Source organism: Suillus paluster (genome assembly GCF_016628075.1).
Source record: "Suillus paluster strain FC165 chromosome Unknown EDB91scaffold_23, whole genome shotgun sequence".
Classification (NCBI taxonomy): domain Eukaryota; kingdom Fungi; phylum Basidiomycota; class Agaricomycetes; order Boletales; family Suillaceae; genus Suillus; species Suillus paluster.
In genome coordinates this window covers 381428-397557 of record NW_024537583.1, presented here as the reverse complement: position 1 = coordinate 397557, position 16130 = coordinate 381428, and the positions used below count along the sequence as shown (strand labels likewise).

General features: G+C 47.4%; 3 protein-coding genes across 3 annotated transcripts; 2 read left to right on the top strand and 1 right to left on the bottom strand.

Moving 5' to 3' along the window:
* Positions 1-6240: 6240 nt before the first annotated feature.
* Positions 6241-7811, top strand: EDB91DRAFT_1346847 (kinase-like domain-containing protein). Its single transcript, XM_041325898.1, has 5 exons — positions 6241-6694; positions 6753-6793; positions 6860-6943; positions 7000-7231; positions 7279-7811. The coding sequence occupies exons 1-5, from the start codon at positions 6349-6351 to the stop codon at positions 7704-7706; spliced, it is 1131 nt and encodes a 376-aa protein (XP_041177652.1). The 5' UTR covers positions 6241-6348; the 3' UTR covers positions 7707-7811.
* Positions 7812-8595: 784 nt separating this feature from the next.
* On the bottom strand, positions 8596-10650 carry EDB91DRAFT_1052546 (G-alpha-domain-containing protein; the record flags this gene model as incomplete). Its single annotated transcript, XM_041313685.1, has 11 exons — positions 8596-8645; positions 8700-8733; positions 8791-8873; positions 8922-9102; positions 9156-9232; positions 9286-9312; positions 9427-9558; positions 9613-9665; positions 9721-10291; positions 10353-10373; positions 10428-10650. The coding sequence occupies 11 exons, from the start codon at positions 10648-10650 to the stop codon at positions 8596-8598; spliced, it is 1452 nt and encodes a 483-aa protein (XP_041177651.1).
* A 2276-nt stretch (positions 10651-12926) lies between these two features.
* On the top strand, positions 12927-15457 carry EDB91DRAFT_332805 (Aspartate/glutamate/uridylate kinase). Its single transcript, XM_041326889.1, has 7 exons — positions 12927-13247; positions 13301-13739; positions 13812-13907; positions 13959-14372; positions 14424-14834; positions 14882-15125; positions 15179-15457. The coding sequence occupies exons 1-7, from the start codon at positions 13078-13080 to the stop codon at positions 15196-15198; spliced, it is 1794 nt and encodes a 597-aa protein (XP_041177650.1). The 5' UTR covers positions 12927-13077; the 3' UTR covers positions 15199-15457.
* The last annotated feature ends 673 nt before the right edge of the window (positions 15458-16130 follow it).

The window sequence follows — 16130 nt, the reverse complement described above, 5'->3', positions numbered from 1 at the left end:
CTGTATCTCTTGTTCTTCTTTGCCGTTGACAAGGTCAGGTGGTGGTGCGACGAAGTTAGGACCGTGGGTATCGTTCTCTTTATAGGGAGATAGGAGGGCGGCGTGGAAGACGGGGTGAATGCGCCATTGCACGGGAAGTAAAAGGTGATAGGTGACTGGGGATAGGACATCGGAAATGGTAAATGGTCCTTCTCGTTTAGGTGCAAGTTTACAATTGGGATAACCAAGATGAAGGTTTTTGGATTCGAGCCAGACTTTATCGCCTTTGGAGAATGGGGTGAACTTGGATGAGATTTGTTGTCTCATGGTATTGCGCGCTAGTTCATGAGCGGCTAATGCTTCATCACGTGCTTTATTGAGAATGATGAGTTGTTGTTCGACATTTGAGATATCGCTCTTGGGGTGGAGGTCGGGAAGATGTTTAGGGTGGTATCCCATCATGAGGTAGAATGGTGAAGTACCGCGAGCGGAGTGGTGACAAGAATTATGAATGAATTCGGTGAGAGGGAGCATAGATGCCCAGCCAGTCGCGTCATTAGCACAGAAGATCTGGAGGTAGACTTCGAGCTCTTGGTTGACTCGTTCGGTCTCTCCATCACTTTGGGGATGGAACGCAGTGGAAAGGGAGTTCTTGTATCCGAGGAGTTTTCCGAGTTCAATCTGGAATCTAGAGGCAAATTGGGGTCCGTGGTCAGAGATAATCTTATCGTAAAGTCCACATCTGGAAAATACTTTGGAAAAGAAAATGTTTGCTATGCCTTCAGCATCTATCATTTTGTTACATGGAGTGAGAATTACCCCCTTCAAAAGGCCATGGTCTACCACGACCATGATGCTATCGTAGCTGTTAGAAGGTGGTAGGTTGGTGATGAGGTCGGCGGAACAGTAAGCGAAGGGTCGGTTAGATATAGGGGTGGGGATAGGACATAGAGGGGGAGATGACGGGTGCGTGTTAACTTTGTTTTGTTGGCAGATACTGCAGCCGTCTACGAAATTCTTGACAAAGGTGGAAAGGCCCGGCCACCAGTAATCTCGTGAGAGAAGTTCCTGGGTTTTATATCATCCTGGATGGCCGGCGGTAGGGGAGTCATGATGAAGGGAGGTAATGCTACGATGAAGGTTGCCTGGGGGTATGTAAGTAAGTCCTTTATAAGTAAAAATACCATCTGTGAGTTTCCAGTCAGCTAAAGAGGAATGAATAGGAGGAGGGATAGTAGGATTCTGGAGCACGTCAAGTGCTATTTGTACTACTGGGTCAATGGAAGAAGAGATACGTAATTGTTCAGAAAGAGAAGCAGAGTTGATGAACATGAAATCAGGGAGGAGTTGGATACTAGTATTGTCCTTTTTGACACTATCGTCTGGAAAGTGATCTGATCTACGAGAAAGGGCATCTGGAATAGTTAGGTCTTTGCCTGGTACGAATTTGAAACGAATATCAAACTGGGATAGGAAGGTTTGCCAGTGTGCTTGGCATCTATTGAGGTCTTGTATGTCTTGGAAATAGGTAAGATTTTTATGGTTGGTTTGGACTTCAACCGGGAAGGGAGATCCTAAAAGATAATGGCACCAAGCTTTGAGCACTCGGATGACGGTGAGGAGTTCTCGGTCATAAATCTGATAGTTTCATTCAGCAGGGGCAAAGGATTGGGAGAGATATGAGCAGGGAAGCCATTTGCCGTTGGGATCTTTCTGAAGAAGTACTGCACCGGTAGCATATAAGGAGGTGTCAGTGGCGATGGCAAATGGGGAAAAGCGATCAGGGATTTGGAGGATGGGAGCTGACGTGAAGATGGATTTCAATCTTCAAAACGCAGAGTCGCGTTCTTCGTTCCATTCAAACGGCATATCTTTCTTTGTGAGATCTATCAGGGGACGAGCGATTGTGGAACAATCAGCGATGAAGCAGCAGTAGAAGTTAGCGAATCTGAGGAAAGAGCGGACTTCCTTGACTTTCTTCAGGGTTTCCCATTTGGAGATTCCCTTTAGTTTAGCCGGGTCCATAGCTACTGATCCTGGTTTGATGATCATGCTGAGGTATTCTATTTCTTCTACGTTGAACGTGCATTTCTCTGGTTTGAGGTATAGGCGGTGTTCACGGAGTCTTTCTAGGACACAGTGAGTTCGTTTCTGATGGGTGTCGAAGTTGTCGGAGAAGATTAGTATATTGTCCATGTAAATGATGAGCCATCCTTCTTGGATCATATCTCCGAACATATCGTTCATCATAGATTGGAAGGTGGCAGGAGAATTACACATGCCGAAGAACATTACCATAGGTTCAAAGAGTCCTCTTGCTGTGGTGAACACAGCTTTCCATTGGTCGGTTTTCTTGAGTCTGACATTATTGTATCCCCATCGGATGTCCATCTTGGTAAAGATCTTCGTGTTCTTTAGCTTATCTATAAGGTCTGAGATTAGCGGAAGCGGGTAATTGTTCTTAACTGTGTGTTCGTTTAGATAGCGATAGTCTTGACAGGGTCTTAGGGAGCCATCTTTCTTACCGACGAAGAAGAATGGAGATGATTGCGGTGATTTGGAGGGAATAATGGTGCCTTTAGCAAGGTTTTCATCAATGAAGTCGTTCATAGCCTTCTCTTCCGCGGGGTTAAGCAGGTAGATTTTACATTTGCGTGGTTCGAAGGTGTCTTTGAGATCAATTTTATGATCAAACTTGCATTCTGGGGGAGGGTTCTGTTAGCTACTTCTCCGAATACGTCTTTATACTTTCAGAAGATCTCGGGTACGAGTTCTTCAAAGGTTTTCTTTGGTTTAGCGGCGTCTTGGGCTAGGGTTTGAGAGATGTTGTCGGCTTTCCTGACTAAGGTTCCATGGATCGAGAAATATCTGTGGTTGGTGGGGATATGTTCGTTAGTAAGAGGAGATTCAAAAGTTTCATAGGTTCCTATGACGTGATTGCCTTTGCAGTAGGCGATCAAAAATTCGTCAGGGTCTAATTCTTCTTCTGTTTCATCAGCGGGTTCAGGGTCAAGGAGTTTAGGGATTTCGGAGGAATACGGAATACTTTCCATGGCAGGGTCCCATTCATCTTCTAGGATTTCCTGTGCATCGAAGAAGGGATCTTCTTCTTCGACCTCTTCTATGTATGCACTTTGTTCTCGTAAGGTTACTTCTTCTTTTGTCCAGTTGATCTGTGGGTTTTCTTTCTTTAGCCAGGAGATTCCCAGGATGACGTCCTCTCCTCCTAAAGAGGTTATAAGGAAGTGTCTTTCCATGTGAATTCCTTTGATTCGGAATGATAGGTTGCAAGCGTGTGTGATCTGACCTTGTTTGTTGAGTGTCCCGTCAACATTTCTAACTTTTATTGGTTTTCTAAGTTTTTCTGTGGGGATGGAGTTCTGTCGTATGAACATCCAATCAATAAATTCCCCTTCTGCTCCACAGTCGATTAGTGCTGCGGCTTCGGCAATGCTAGAGTCAAACGTCAGAGGCAAACGCATAGAATTAGAGTCACCAATCGATTGTACTACTAGTCCGATTCTAGGAGATACTGATGCCAGTTCAGTCTCCTCTAAGCAAAATCCTTCTCCTCAGACTTCTTTGCCTGGTGCGCTTTAAACGCCTTCCACTCTAAGAACTCCTTATATTTGTCGTCATCGTCCTTGCTAGTTTTCTTAGCGGTGGTTTGAGCGCAAGGAGTGAATGCCGGATGGTTGGGGCAATCTTTAATGAGGCCTTTCTTGCTGCATTTGAAGCAAAGGCCGTTCTTGTGCCTGCGTTCTCTTTCCTGTGGGGTCAAGTATGCTTTCTTCACTTGCTGCTCCTCTTCTTCTCCTTCTACTTCTGTCCTATCTATGTCCATAGCATAGGGATCTTTGGATCTGTAGTTGGTAGGGGCTATGATGAGACGTCGTGATTCTACTTCTAATGCCTTCATAAGCCAGTCGTCTATGGTAGTAGGTAAGTTTTCAAAGGCTAATATAGTATTTACAATCTCTCTCTTCAACCCGTTCCTGAAGAACATGATCTTCATACTTTCTTCGGTAATCCCCGTGTCTGCTAGAATGGTGCGGAATATGGATGTATAGGCAGGTACACTACCCGTCTGTTTCAAGGTGGAGATGCGTCAAATAGTTGTGTCCACAACGTTCTTTGGGTGAAACGTCTTCTTGAAAAGAACAATGAAGTTTTCGTAGGTGCCATATTCTTTGTAGCAGCTGCGTCTTTGAATTGACCTTCCGCCCATTTAGCAGCTTCTCCTTTGGTCATGAGGGATAGGATGAAGATGATTTTCTGTTTGTCGATCATGTATATGGTGGAGTTGATATCGAGGTAGGCTTCTACCTGAAGGAGCCATCCTTGAGCGGCGTGGGTGTCACCGTTGAAGATGGAGGGGGTGTTGCCGATTAGTTTGGGCATGTCTTCGTCGTCATCTGAGTCTGGTTCTGGTCCTGGGTTGGGTTCTTCTTCTAAGGGAGGCTGTTGAGCTGGGGGAAGTGGTGCATGTGCGAGGAGAGGTGATATGAGTGGTGTTTCTGGGAAGTCGTTGTCGACGTAGGATTGGGTGTCAAAGTCCCAATGCGTTCCTTTCTTGGCTTTGCTGTTTCTGAAAGTTCTCCACTGATGGACAGTGAATATGTTGCCTTCAGTATCTGGTGCAGTCCAAGTTTCTAGTAGTGCGTCCCAGGTGAAACCAGGATACTGCTTTCCGTGGGTAGCTGTCTTGACTATGTGGTCGTGATGTCTAGTTTGACTTTCAAACTAGAGATCATTCTGGGTCTGGTAGGTTGCTGTCTGTGAGAAGAGGTGGGTCTGAAGATTAACTTGACCTTTTGTTACGCTTGGCGTTGGTTAAATGTCTTAGTAAACAATCGGTCGAAAGTCTAGCGATACCCTAGTATCGAGTTGTGCGAGTTAAGCAGTAGAATTGCAGGCCCTGGTCTGCGTAGGTCAAGTTAAAGAATACAAGTGGTAGAGACAAGGTTTAAATAAGAGTATTGAAACGGAGTTTGAATAGTTAAAGTGGAGTTGGAATATGATAAGCCAATGAGAAAAGAGAAAGAGTATCGTACAATAGAATGTGATGGAATGTTATAGAAGGCTTAGTAAGCTGCTTAGTAAGCAGGTGAGATAAGGAAAAGAGAACCGTAACAACGGGCCAAGTACTTGAGTGCTGCACCCACCTCACCCACTTCAAGATTCAGCCGTATGTAGATTACCTATAGACATGAGCTGAACAAGTAGACATGTTGTTTGATGTGGGAGACGAAACACTACAGTGCTTAGTAGTTAGAGGATAGGCGTAAATACCGGTACTTTGACACACTGATGTCCTTAGCAAAGGAAAGGGCCATCATATATGTTGCGACAAATCTGGGTGTCACTGACACTCCTCGTCTCTCTAAGTACAGCTGTTCTAGGAAGCGTTGTGCGTCTTGCCGAATTCCCAAAATGTCAGTTCGAGACCAACATCTCGCACTTACATGCACTCTTACTCCCCTGATAATTAGTGATGCCATTAAGCACGCGCTTGGACTAGCCAGGGTGAAACAACTTGGAAACAACACACACCAAATTTGCCTCGCTGAGTTGCTGAAAATCAGGCAATCTTTCGATTTAATCATGAACTAGCTCGTATGGGTGCGTGAATTCATGGCAGATTGATCATTGGCGACCAGTATTCAAATATTCACGTGCAATGGGCATCAATTTACGTAATGGATCAATGATGTACTGTTCTGCTGGTCTTGTTCTGGTCAGACTCATAATTCGCGGCAGTTTCGTCAAATGCCTCACTCTTTCGTGATAGCAAAATTTATTCCACAGCGCACGGCTTCTTAGACATCACAGTATGGGGTCGAAAATGCGACTTCTTTGACAACCCGCCCTTTTCTAGCCCTGCGTGTGTCGAAAACCCACATTGCGCTCCAGGAGAATGCGTGTCAAGAACAGGTTTGATATCGAGTCTTGGCACACACGCTCGAACTGCTCACCCGCAATGAGGATCGTGACGGTGCTGTAAACAACGCTATGCGTCTGCTATCCGCGACAAGACGCTAACTGTCTGAAGTGTATCTCTAATGCGAACTCATGAGACAGAGACAACGCTGACGCACCTTATCCTGACATTGTGCGGCGCGCTTTGGAAGATGTCTGCACTTCTTTAGGAGCGCTGCCGAGTGAAGTGGTACTCCGCGAAGCTGTCCGGACTATCCTACAGCCTGCTTTATACGACGATGCAGAAGCGACTGTGAGGATGCTTATCGAACAGGGTTATCTGCTGGTCGGTCTTTCAATCCCGGACGCGGAATCCTTTTCGCTTCCCCGACTTTCAACCGGTCCGATCAACATGCTCCCCTTTCAGAACTCTTCGGCCCAAACTCTTTCATGTTTTCACACCTCTTGGATCGCTTTCATTTAGCATGCAGTACTGTCGAAGAAAGCGAAGTTCTTGTAGTGGCATCTAGTCATTACCGAGTGATGGAACCGGCAAGCATCGCGGGTTTCCCAACCGTTCTGGTTCAACGTCCTGGATGCTTGGGATCGGAAGTTGACCTCGGGACATGTGATCCCACCCTACTGGTCGACGGATTACAAGCTCTAGCAATGAAGCTACAACAGTCATCGTCTGTCCTTTGTCCTTCACCACTGAAGCAAGCTATGAGTTTCCAATTGCAAATCCGCGTCTATGGCATATATCAGGTGACAAGCATACTTGGAATGGGAGGCTTTGGTGTGTTTACATGCGTACTGTTCTGTCTCGAACTCGCTGATGTGTTATGACCTACCAGGAAATGTGTCGAGTACTTTCCATGTTCTCACCGGCTCGAAGGTTGCAATTAAATCGGAGACTGCATAGGGATGTCCCACCAGACACCCTTCGCACTGCCTTACGAAGCTGTATGCGAATCTCGAACAGCTCCGAAGACTATGCAGGGGTGAGCTTTCTTTGAAGAAGGTATTTATGCTCGGATTGCAAATGGTAAGTGTGTTGAATGTCTGCGCCAGTTTGATATTGATTTGTGCGCTTCTTGTCAGTTGGATAGAATTGAATTCGCACATTCACGAGGAGTCGTCCTGCGTGATGTCAAGCCTGAAAATTTTGCGATGGGCATCGGGGAGAAGTCTCACATCGTCTACTTATTCGACTTTGGTCTAGCGAAGGTTTACGTCGACCCATCGACAGGAGCACATATAACATTCCGTGAAGGCCGCGTTCCAGTGGGGACCGCGAGGTATATGAGCTATATGCACATCTTGGACGAGGTTCGTGAACACTAATCTAATTTTTGCTCGGTACTAACGAGTGAGGGGCAGAACAAGGACGGCGAGACGACCTTGAGATATTGGGCAACGTCCTACTATATCTTTTGCATGGACATCTGCCTTGGCAAGGCATCTACCCGCCAAGTGTCGAGGCCAAACTACTTCGAATCGGGGAGATGAAAGCCGGTTCAGCGTTCCGTGACCTGCTTGCGCGCTCATCTACGGAATTCACAACGTACTTCGACCACTGCCGTGGTTTGAAGTCTGAAGAAAAGCCGAGCTATGCATTGTTGAGACAGCTTTTCAGCCAGATAACGGACAGGGAAGGAGGCATGGGAGATACCAGGTTTGACCAGGCGGATGAAAGTTCCCGCAAAGGTACACTGGTGCCTGATGAATATATCTCAGATGTCCGATTCACAGGGGGAGATTTGACCACGCTACAGGGCATTCGCCTCGCTTCCTTCAACGCCGTTTGAATCCCCCTACACTCAAGTCGCCCAAATCAACATAATTCAGGCATATGTAGACTACCTTGTACTGTATAAGTAGACCGTTTTCTTTTGATCTCGAAGCTGTGAGAGGAACCTTGCGCGAATACAAATAATCCAGAACCGATTTCGATCGAAGTTACCGTTGCGAATGGGGTCTAGCCTTCGAGTAGGCATACAGCCCTGACTTTTCTCTGCTTTCCTCTGACACAACACATTGCTTTAAAAATCCGCCCAAAGTGCAATTTCGCGAAAGAAAGTGGTAGGGGAACTGCGAACGATCTGCCAAGATTTTGCGGATCACTTGGTTGTCCACGCGCAGGGATTCAGGTTTAACGTTTAACAGTTATGTATATGAGGAGTGGTAGCACATCAGTTGTACAATTTTACAGTACAGAATGAGCATATACGCGCTCGCCCCCGCGAAGTAAACAGGTATGCCGAATGCGTGGTAACTATGGGGCAGATCCACAGGTGCCTTGAAAATCCAGAGAACATGAGTGCAGTAGGACTAACCAATGGATAAACACGTAAATCGAGGACAGAAATAAAGTGAGATGAGTGGATAGCGGGATCTCCTGAACTATGTGCTACAGCTGCTGTGAAAACTAGATGCTGCTCCTTCCAGAGCAGGCAAAATGATGGAGGGAGGGAAGAGATAATGTCGTGAATCGTGGATAGGCGTAAATGCCGGTACTGTTTCGTTAGCAAAGGGGGATGGCCATGTTGCGGCGTATCTGGGTATTGGGATGGAATGTGTGTGATGTGGTTTCAAGCGTAGAGGCAGGTAGCAGGTAGCAAACAGAGGACACGGCAACAGTTGCCTCAGGCGACTCTTCTAGAAGCCTGGTCGTTAGGATCAAGCCAATGAATGCTACTATAGCAGCCTAGATTGCTTGAGGTGCCTGCGTACAACCATGTCTCGCACTAGTGTCATCGTGATGTCAGCAAATATGATTGGAAGCACCACGCCGGACTTACCACTAGCAAGAATACCAGCAGTCGTAGTCGTGTCCTGCGTTATAGAGCCAAATTTAGGAACCATGGATAGAATGAAGATGAATGTGCATACTGTAACAGTCGTACAAAATCCATAAAATTTCCGTGGGAGCGGTGAATATTCTCGATGTATCGCGCTAAACTTGCTTCGGAAGTCTGCGAACAAGGATCAGTGGCTGAGTCGAGTAAAGATGTTCGGCTAACATTTTGAGGCTGTCTCCATATCGTTAGGACGGTCCCCGTAGCTGCGAACGTATTTCGATAACCTTATTCCTGACGCGAGTTTCGAATCAAGTATGTCGCACTTGTTCAGGAACAGAACAAGATCAACGTTCGCGAGCAGTTTGTTCGAACAAACAGCTTTCCATAATAGCACGCTGTCCTCCTGTACAGAAATAGTAAGCTCAAAGAAGAATGATATCATGACAGGTGACTGACAAGTCGGTTCACGCTGCGATCCTCAGCAAGAACTTGATCAAAACTAGATATTGGCGCGAGGAAGATGATGGCGTCGACTAGGTGTCATAGGTATTAAGCAGACTGCAAGTGAAGAAAGCTGAGGACGAACCGTCATCAAAGAAAGGTACCCATGTTGCTAAAAAGAAGGGATTCAGTATCAGATAACAATGAATACCAATAAACTTCTCACCTCTCTGAAGGGTAGCACATGTCGGAAGACTGAGCGTGAGATGAGAGAAGCAAAGAGTACGTACCTGCGACCGGGAACCGCCAACGTCAACTATCCTCCATTCAGTACCACTTTCACGTCCAGCCACGGCTTCCATTTCACACCGATACTCCGAGACGCCAACTGTCTTCAGGCGCGCTCGGAGTACATCGTCTATATCAACGGTCAACTCAGGTCCCTTCATTGCCAAACATGAGAGTATTTCACCATCGCTTGGGGTGTAATTTAGGGCTGTGACTCGGTCCAAGTCGTTGAGGAAGCTAGAACGACAATGTTTCAAGCAGCACTGGACCTGAGATGAGACTGAATGCTTACAAGCCGGAGGATTCTTCGAGGCGAATTTTTCTTCGTCGCAATACTTCCCGAACAAGCCTGTCATTCCAGAGAACCATGATGTCATAACTGCACGAATGGATAACTTCTTGAGCTTCGTCTCGGGTTTGCATGCCCGTATTCCCTAATGAGATTGGTCGAGTACGAGTAGTCTTCGCTAGCGCTCCCTTCCATGTGGCTCCAGGGCGTACAAAGACTTCTTGAGTCCGTGAATGCTCACTACTCCGGCTGCGATGAGAGTGGTATGCGCTTATAGCACTGCTTCCGATGATAGAAGTGGCCTCATCTTCGCTTGGAGGTATTAGCTTTGCAATGAGTAGCGCCTCAATATGGCGCAATGGAGTGAGGCGCATCTGTAACATCTCGAGCTCCTGGGGTAAATTGGCTCCGCTGTCATCGCTGTCTTCACCTCCACTATCAAGGTGAGGGAGTCGAAGGTCGGATAAAGCGTCGAGGATTGTACGGACAGACCGCACAATGTTCAGCTGTATGACGCTGCGCCAGAGTATGCGCTCTTCATGAAAGGCAGTGGGAGTGTATAGTTTTTGGAAGTCTAAGGAGAATTACTCAGTTTCTCGACAAACACCCACCGTGGTGGAGCTATTCAGACGCACGTCTTAGTGTTGTTGATTTACCTACCGCCCAATTGTTGAAGTGAATGTAAATGACATTGACCAGGTCGGACATACCAGATTCACTTTGACCCAACAATAAGAGCCTGACGATACCCTTCTTCTTCTGCGCCTGCTTCTCCGCTCTTATTGAATCGTCTATTGCCTGGCTCACCCTGCGTGCCTCTGCTTCTTGAGCTTGTCTGATAACACGATCCTCCTCTGTCTCGTTTATTGGTGGCCTGAGAGCTTCGTCTAAAGGGTCGAAGTCATGCGCAGATTTTATGGCTGCCCCAGACATGGCGAACTGGTACGAAACCGAGGGATGCCAGAGTACGAAAGCGAGTGATGAAAGGTGGTAACAAGAGGGTTTCTCTGGGCAAGCTGGGTCCGGCAGCAATGCAGTAATTTGCCAGGCACAAGACGTACTGGAAATTATAACCCTTGGCGGAGGTTGACGCCGGACATACTCCTTTTGCCAGCAGTTGGTACCTTCTGTGGATTATTATAGTCTACCAATCGAGAAATCACCGGACCAGACAAATACCAGCTTTGTACCTGTTTCTCAGCTTTGATGTTACACGTGAACAACCGTATCAGCTACTAGTAACAGGTTCCTTGCAGGTTCCCTGAGCTCTTGACTATCGCGGCATTACCATCAACGCATCACGGCCATGCCTTTTCCTGCTCTTTCATATCCGATTCTCACTAGTCACTTGCCACTACCGTTATCGTATCATGCTGATCCATCCGACTGTGACTCTCCCCCATCCACTTGCAAATCCATACGGCTCAACTGAATATGCTGTATCCTCCCAATTCGTGAGTACTTTCTGATAGGACTGCGGCTTTTGCAGAGCTTTTAGTACCTGATCATCCTCCAGGAATAGGTTTGTCTCCGAACGCGAGGCAGATACTTCAAGGCACATACCTTGCACAAGGCAACTCGTGCACTATTGGGTGCCCAACTAGCATACCCTGACATCCTGTTATCGGCACCTCCTTCAATGCCATCATGCCAAGGGGGCCTTGTCGTATAAAGGTGCCACGACGTCAAAGGCTGAAAGCTGAACGGCAATCTCACATTGTCCGCTCTGTAAGAACCTTACTCGGTGAGGGAGGCTCCTTGTTTCTCCGGTTCCTGAACGTGGGTAAAGCTAACTAGTTTCTTCTCACTCTTTCGATAGGAGTCCTCCCTGAAAGCTACCGCAACGTCGTAAGAGCGCTTGAACACTCCCTTTTTGGTCGGATTACCGCTCAAAAGCAAAGTCATGAGATATGGATGGTAATGAACTATCCCGTGCCTCGTAAAAGGCATATCCAATGCTTTAGGTCCCGCAGCATTAAACAGCATCCATGCTCCTCATCTCCGCCGGTCCAGCAGGCCATGATCTGCTATGACCCATCGGGCAGTTCTCCCCACATCCCGGACCGGAATTCTCTGAGATTCCAAATTAAATAACCTTGGCTGTCCGGGCCTCGAGGGGGTCTCCACGTTATCAGGGCGCAAGTCCTGATTGTCATTGTTTTCGATGGCGATCCATCGCTCCGTCATCTTGTGATCAGTGTGATTGTTCGCTCTTTCGAATCAGACCTGACGTACCTCTGGACCTTATATATAAGATCCCAGCCCTTATTTTCTGGGCCCTACAATTGAATTGCTTCAGCCATGGCATCATTCTCAGGTACAACTCTGATTCATGACTTCAAACATTCAGGGCTTCTAAGGCCCAACTTAGATCGAGCACCCCTCCCGCGATTAGTTCTTTCCGTTCTTCAACATCCTGCTGGCGGTTATCTAATATGTTGGCGAAATTTTCGACGTTCCAGAAATGACTGACCAGAAATAGCTGTATCGTGTGGGCAGCTGTGGGCAGGCTTCACAAGGCTTCATACTGTTTTTGACTAGTAGCAACAGCCAGTGAGGCAGTGCCATCGTACTTAGATCGGAAATTTAGGTAAGTAACATGAAACACACCTCGATTCGAATCATTCCTTCTGAGCTTATCGCTAACCATCGCGCCAGGGACACAACTTCATTTATCTTCATATAGTTCCTGGCGCCTCGGATTAGGTGAAACAGAACATTCTTAGAATGACCTAGTGATACGTTACACTGACTGCTCTGCCGTGCTTGCTGCGCCGCGAATGGCCGACCCTTTCTTGGCTTAAAATTAAGCGAGTCTTGACCTGCATTGGCCGTTGGGAAGACCGTACTGGCTCCACGGTACAAGCCACTATTGAGTCAAGCTGCATCGGATCACAAGGGCGCCTCCTCCTGACATGTCGATGTGCACAGGCAATGTCATGGTGAAAGAGGATTGGCATTAATTTGAAGTGGTGATTTTGGACTTACTAAGTAACGTATGTAGTATACAGCATGTACAAGTATCGCGTTTGTCGTCATCATATTCATAGGCTTATAGTCTTCTAGTACAAGTATTATTGAACGACGGAATGTACTTCATTTAAAACAACTTGAAAGGCGGCCGTTCTGCCAGTATAATGGCTGATAGCCTCGGGTGACAGGGGTCCAAGTGCAATGAGTCAATTGCAAAATTGGTTTCTCAACGGAGAAATTTTGCCAGCAAGTAACTGTACGTTGGCATCGTCCATATAACCAGGATCTGGAAACGTTTCATCTTTGGCTTGTTGTGTTCATCCTCTCGAGCGGTCTATACTTGTGCTCGCACCGCGTGGTCGTAGACTATCTCGGGGTTGACGTGTGATGCCGGGATTAGAATTAGATCTGGTCACTCTCCCTTCCTCCTCTTCATCTACGCATCCCCTAGCGTTGCTTCAGAACAACACCGATCAAGAAGCGAAATGGATAGTCCAGAAGTTTGGAGGTACTAGTGTGGGCAAATTTGCAGTCAATATTGCTCGAGATATTGTGTCGTAAGTCATCGTTATGCTGCACTTTCGGATATCTCGACTTGGCCTTTTACTAGGAGCTATATTGACCAGCACAAAATAGCTGTCGTCTGCTCTGCGCGATCTGGATCCGCCAAAGCTCTGGGAACCACTAATCTCCTGCTCAAAGCAGCCTCAGAGGCACGGCAACGACACAAGTTCTTCAATGGTATTGGTACCACGACTCCGTCGACAAATAGTATCTTCGGAAGTTTATCAGGAACTGCCCCCACCACCCCTCCGATGCGCAGTTCTTCGTCATCCCCTTCGTCTCCGGCCACGGGTGCATTGATACAATTGATAGCACCCCAGACGGGTCAGATTCAACCGGAATTCAATGTCACCGTAGACCTGATACGGTCGGAGCATATGAGTGCTGCTAAAGCATCGATCAAAAATCCAGAGATTCTCCAAGAACTCGAGGCTGAAATAGATCAAGACTGCGACTGGCTACGTAGTTTCTTGTTTGCCGCTCAGGTGCGTTCGTTTTCATTTGACTGCGCTGCCGCTCAATTTCTAACCTAACGTGGGTGTGTCTGTGGTTACCAGGTGATCGATGAAATATCACCACGTTCGCGGGATAGCATTATAGGTTTTGGCGAGCGATTGGGTTGTAAACTGATGACAGCCGTTCTCCGCGACCGAGTAGGTTTTGGTATCATTATTACTTCCATGAGACCGATCTGTAGTCTACAGGGGATCGACGCGGAGTATGTATCACTAGAAGACATCATCCCTGTATCCGAGGATGGCGACAGTGTCCCGGAAGGCTCCCTCGATCAGGCCTTTTATGACAGCGTGACCACCGCTGTCGGTGAACGCATCAAAAGATGCATGCCTCGCGTACCCGTTGTCACCGGCTTCTTTGGCCCCGTACCGGGTTCGCTTCTCCGGCAAGTCGGCCGAGGATACACAGATTTGCTCTCTGCTCTTCTGGCTGTCGGCCTCGAAGCATCAGAATTGCAGATATGGAAGGAGGTTGATGGGATATTTACAGCGGATCCTCGAAAAGTGCCGACGGCACGATTGATACCTATTATATCGCCCGACGAAGCCGCTGAACTGACTTATTATGGCAGTGAAGTCGTACATCCATTCACGATGGAGCAGGTCAGCAGGACCTTCATGTGATCTCAGTTTATGCTTACCCTCAAATTGCAGGTTATCCGTCGAAAAATTCCAATAAGAATCAAAAACGTGGAGAACCCCCTGGGAAGTGGCACAGTCATTCATCCTGATCCAGACATTGAGGTACCCCTCGACAATGGTTTCCGTGAACTGCCAATAGCAACGCTCCTCGACCAATCTCTGGCCAACGACGAATTGCGCAGGAACAAGCGACTACCAACCGCCGTCACAATCAAAGAACGCATTGTTGTGCTCAACGTTAATTCGAATCGAAAGAGCGTGTCTCACGGCTTCCTGGCTGGGATATTTGGAACCCTTGATCGGTTTGGAGTGGTCGTAGACCTCATCAGCACTAGTGAGGTGCATGTCAGTATGGCTATCGAGGACAATCTGTCCAAAACAACCATGGAGCGACTGGTGGGGGAACTAAGAAAGAGTGGAACCGTGAGTACCCGATACCCATGATAATATACCATTAACACGAGTCCCAGGTGTCCGTCCATCGTGACATGGCCATCCTCTCCCTTGTTGGCCAACAGATGCGCAACCTGGTTGGTATCTCTGGACGCATGTTTACTTCTCTTGGCCAGGGTAATGTGAACATCGAGATGATTAGCCAAGGTGCCAGCGAGATCAATATATCATGTGTGATTGAAAGCCGTGACGCTGCTAAGGCACTCAATCTCATACATCAAAGTTGTTTGCAAATCAAGCCCGAGGGGCCGAGAGGGCGAGGTTAGTTTGCTTCGATTCTTGATGTTCGTTCTAAGATTGACGTGATTCGGTAGTCGGCCCATGGCTTTTCTAGCTCGGGACGTAGAATGCTATAGAGTCCTACGTGATCCGGTTCAACACCGTTGATAGGACCTTAGCTTCGTAGAGTATCTCTTAAGCATACCGAACGATATATGCACGTCGGACATATTACACGATTCTGGAAAGAAATAACTTCAATATAACACAAAACAATGCAGAGCGCACCTACGAAGATCCGGGGGATGTCGATCAACTAAGTCGCGAAAGCGCAGCACCGAGCCGGACAAGATGCAAATCCTACTTGAATCCGACTGTGAATCACGAAAAATTTTCAGAAGTGAGTTTGTTTCCTTGGTATTTAAGCAGACTTCGGTTTTGTTGCTGATTGGAAGATTCGCGTTTTGAGTATAAATAGATATGATTTTGATTGCGACACGGGCACGAAGCGGGTAGAAGTATGATCCTAGGGATTCTCCACATCCTGCAGGCCTTTCCCCCTCGTTCACATCATCCTCTCCCCGCCCCAGAAACGACCAAGCGGTGTCGTCGTCGTATTCAATCAAGCACGAATGAGCCAAGAGAACGTGCCGCAAGACATGGGCGAAGCTTACGAAGGCCAAAACCAGAGAGCTTCACAGCCCCAGCCATCGCCTCTCATTGGCCTCGGAAACAACGGGCTGCCTGCGCACGGTGATGAATTCGCACCCGGTCACCTAGGCATTCAGTTCCGAGAGCAATCCAGAGTGGTAAGGGCACCACTTCGCACGATGCTTATCAGCCGTTTATTCAGTACCGAATACCTTTAATCAACAGACGGCGGCTCAGTCGAGTTTTCGGCACAATGACCTCTTGCTGATGGATTATCAAGGCCCGAGTCTTCATACGGCTCTTCCTCAGCTCATTGTAGAGGTTCAGCGGCTGTCAGACAGGATTGAGGAGCTGTCAGACATGAACAATGAGCTGTGGGCAACAACCCAAGAGAAT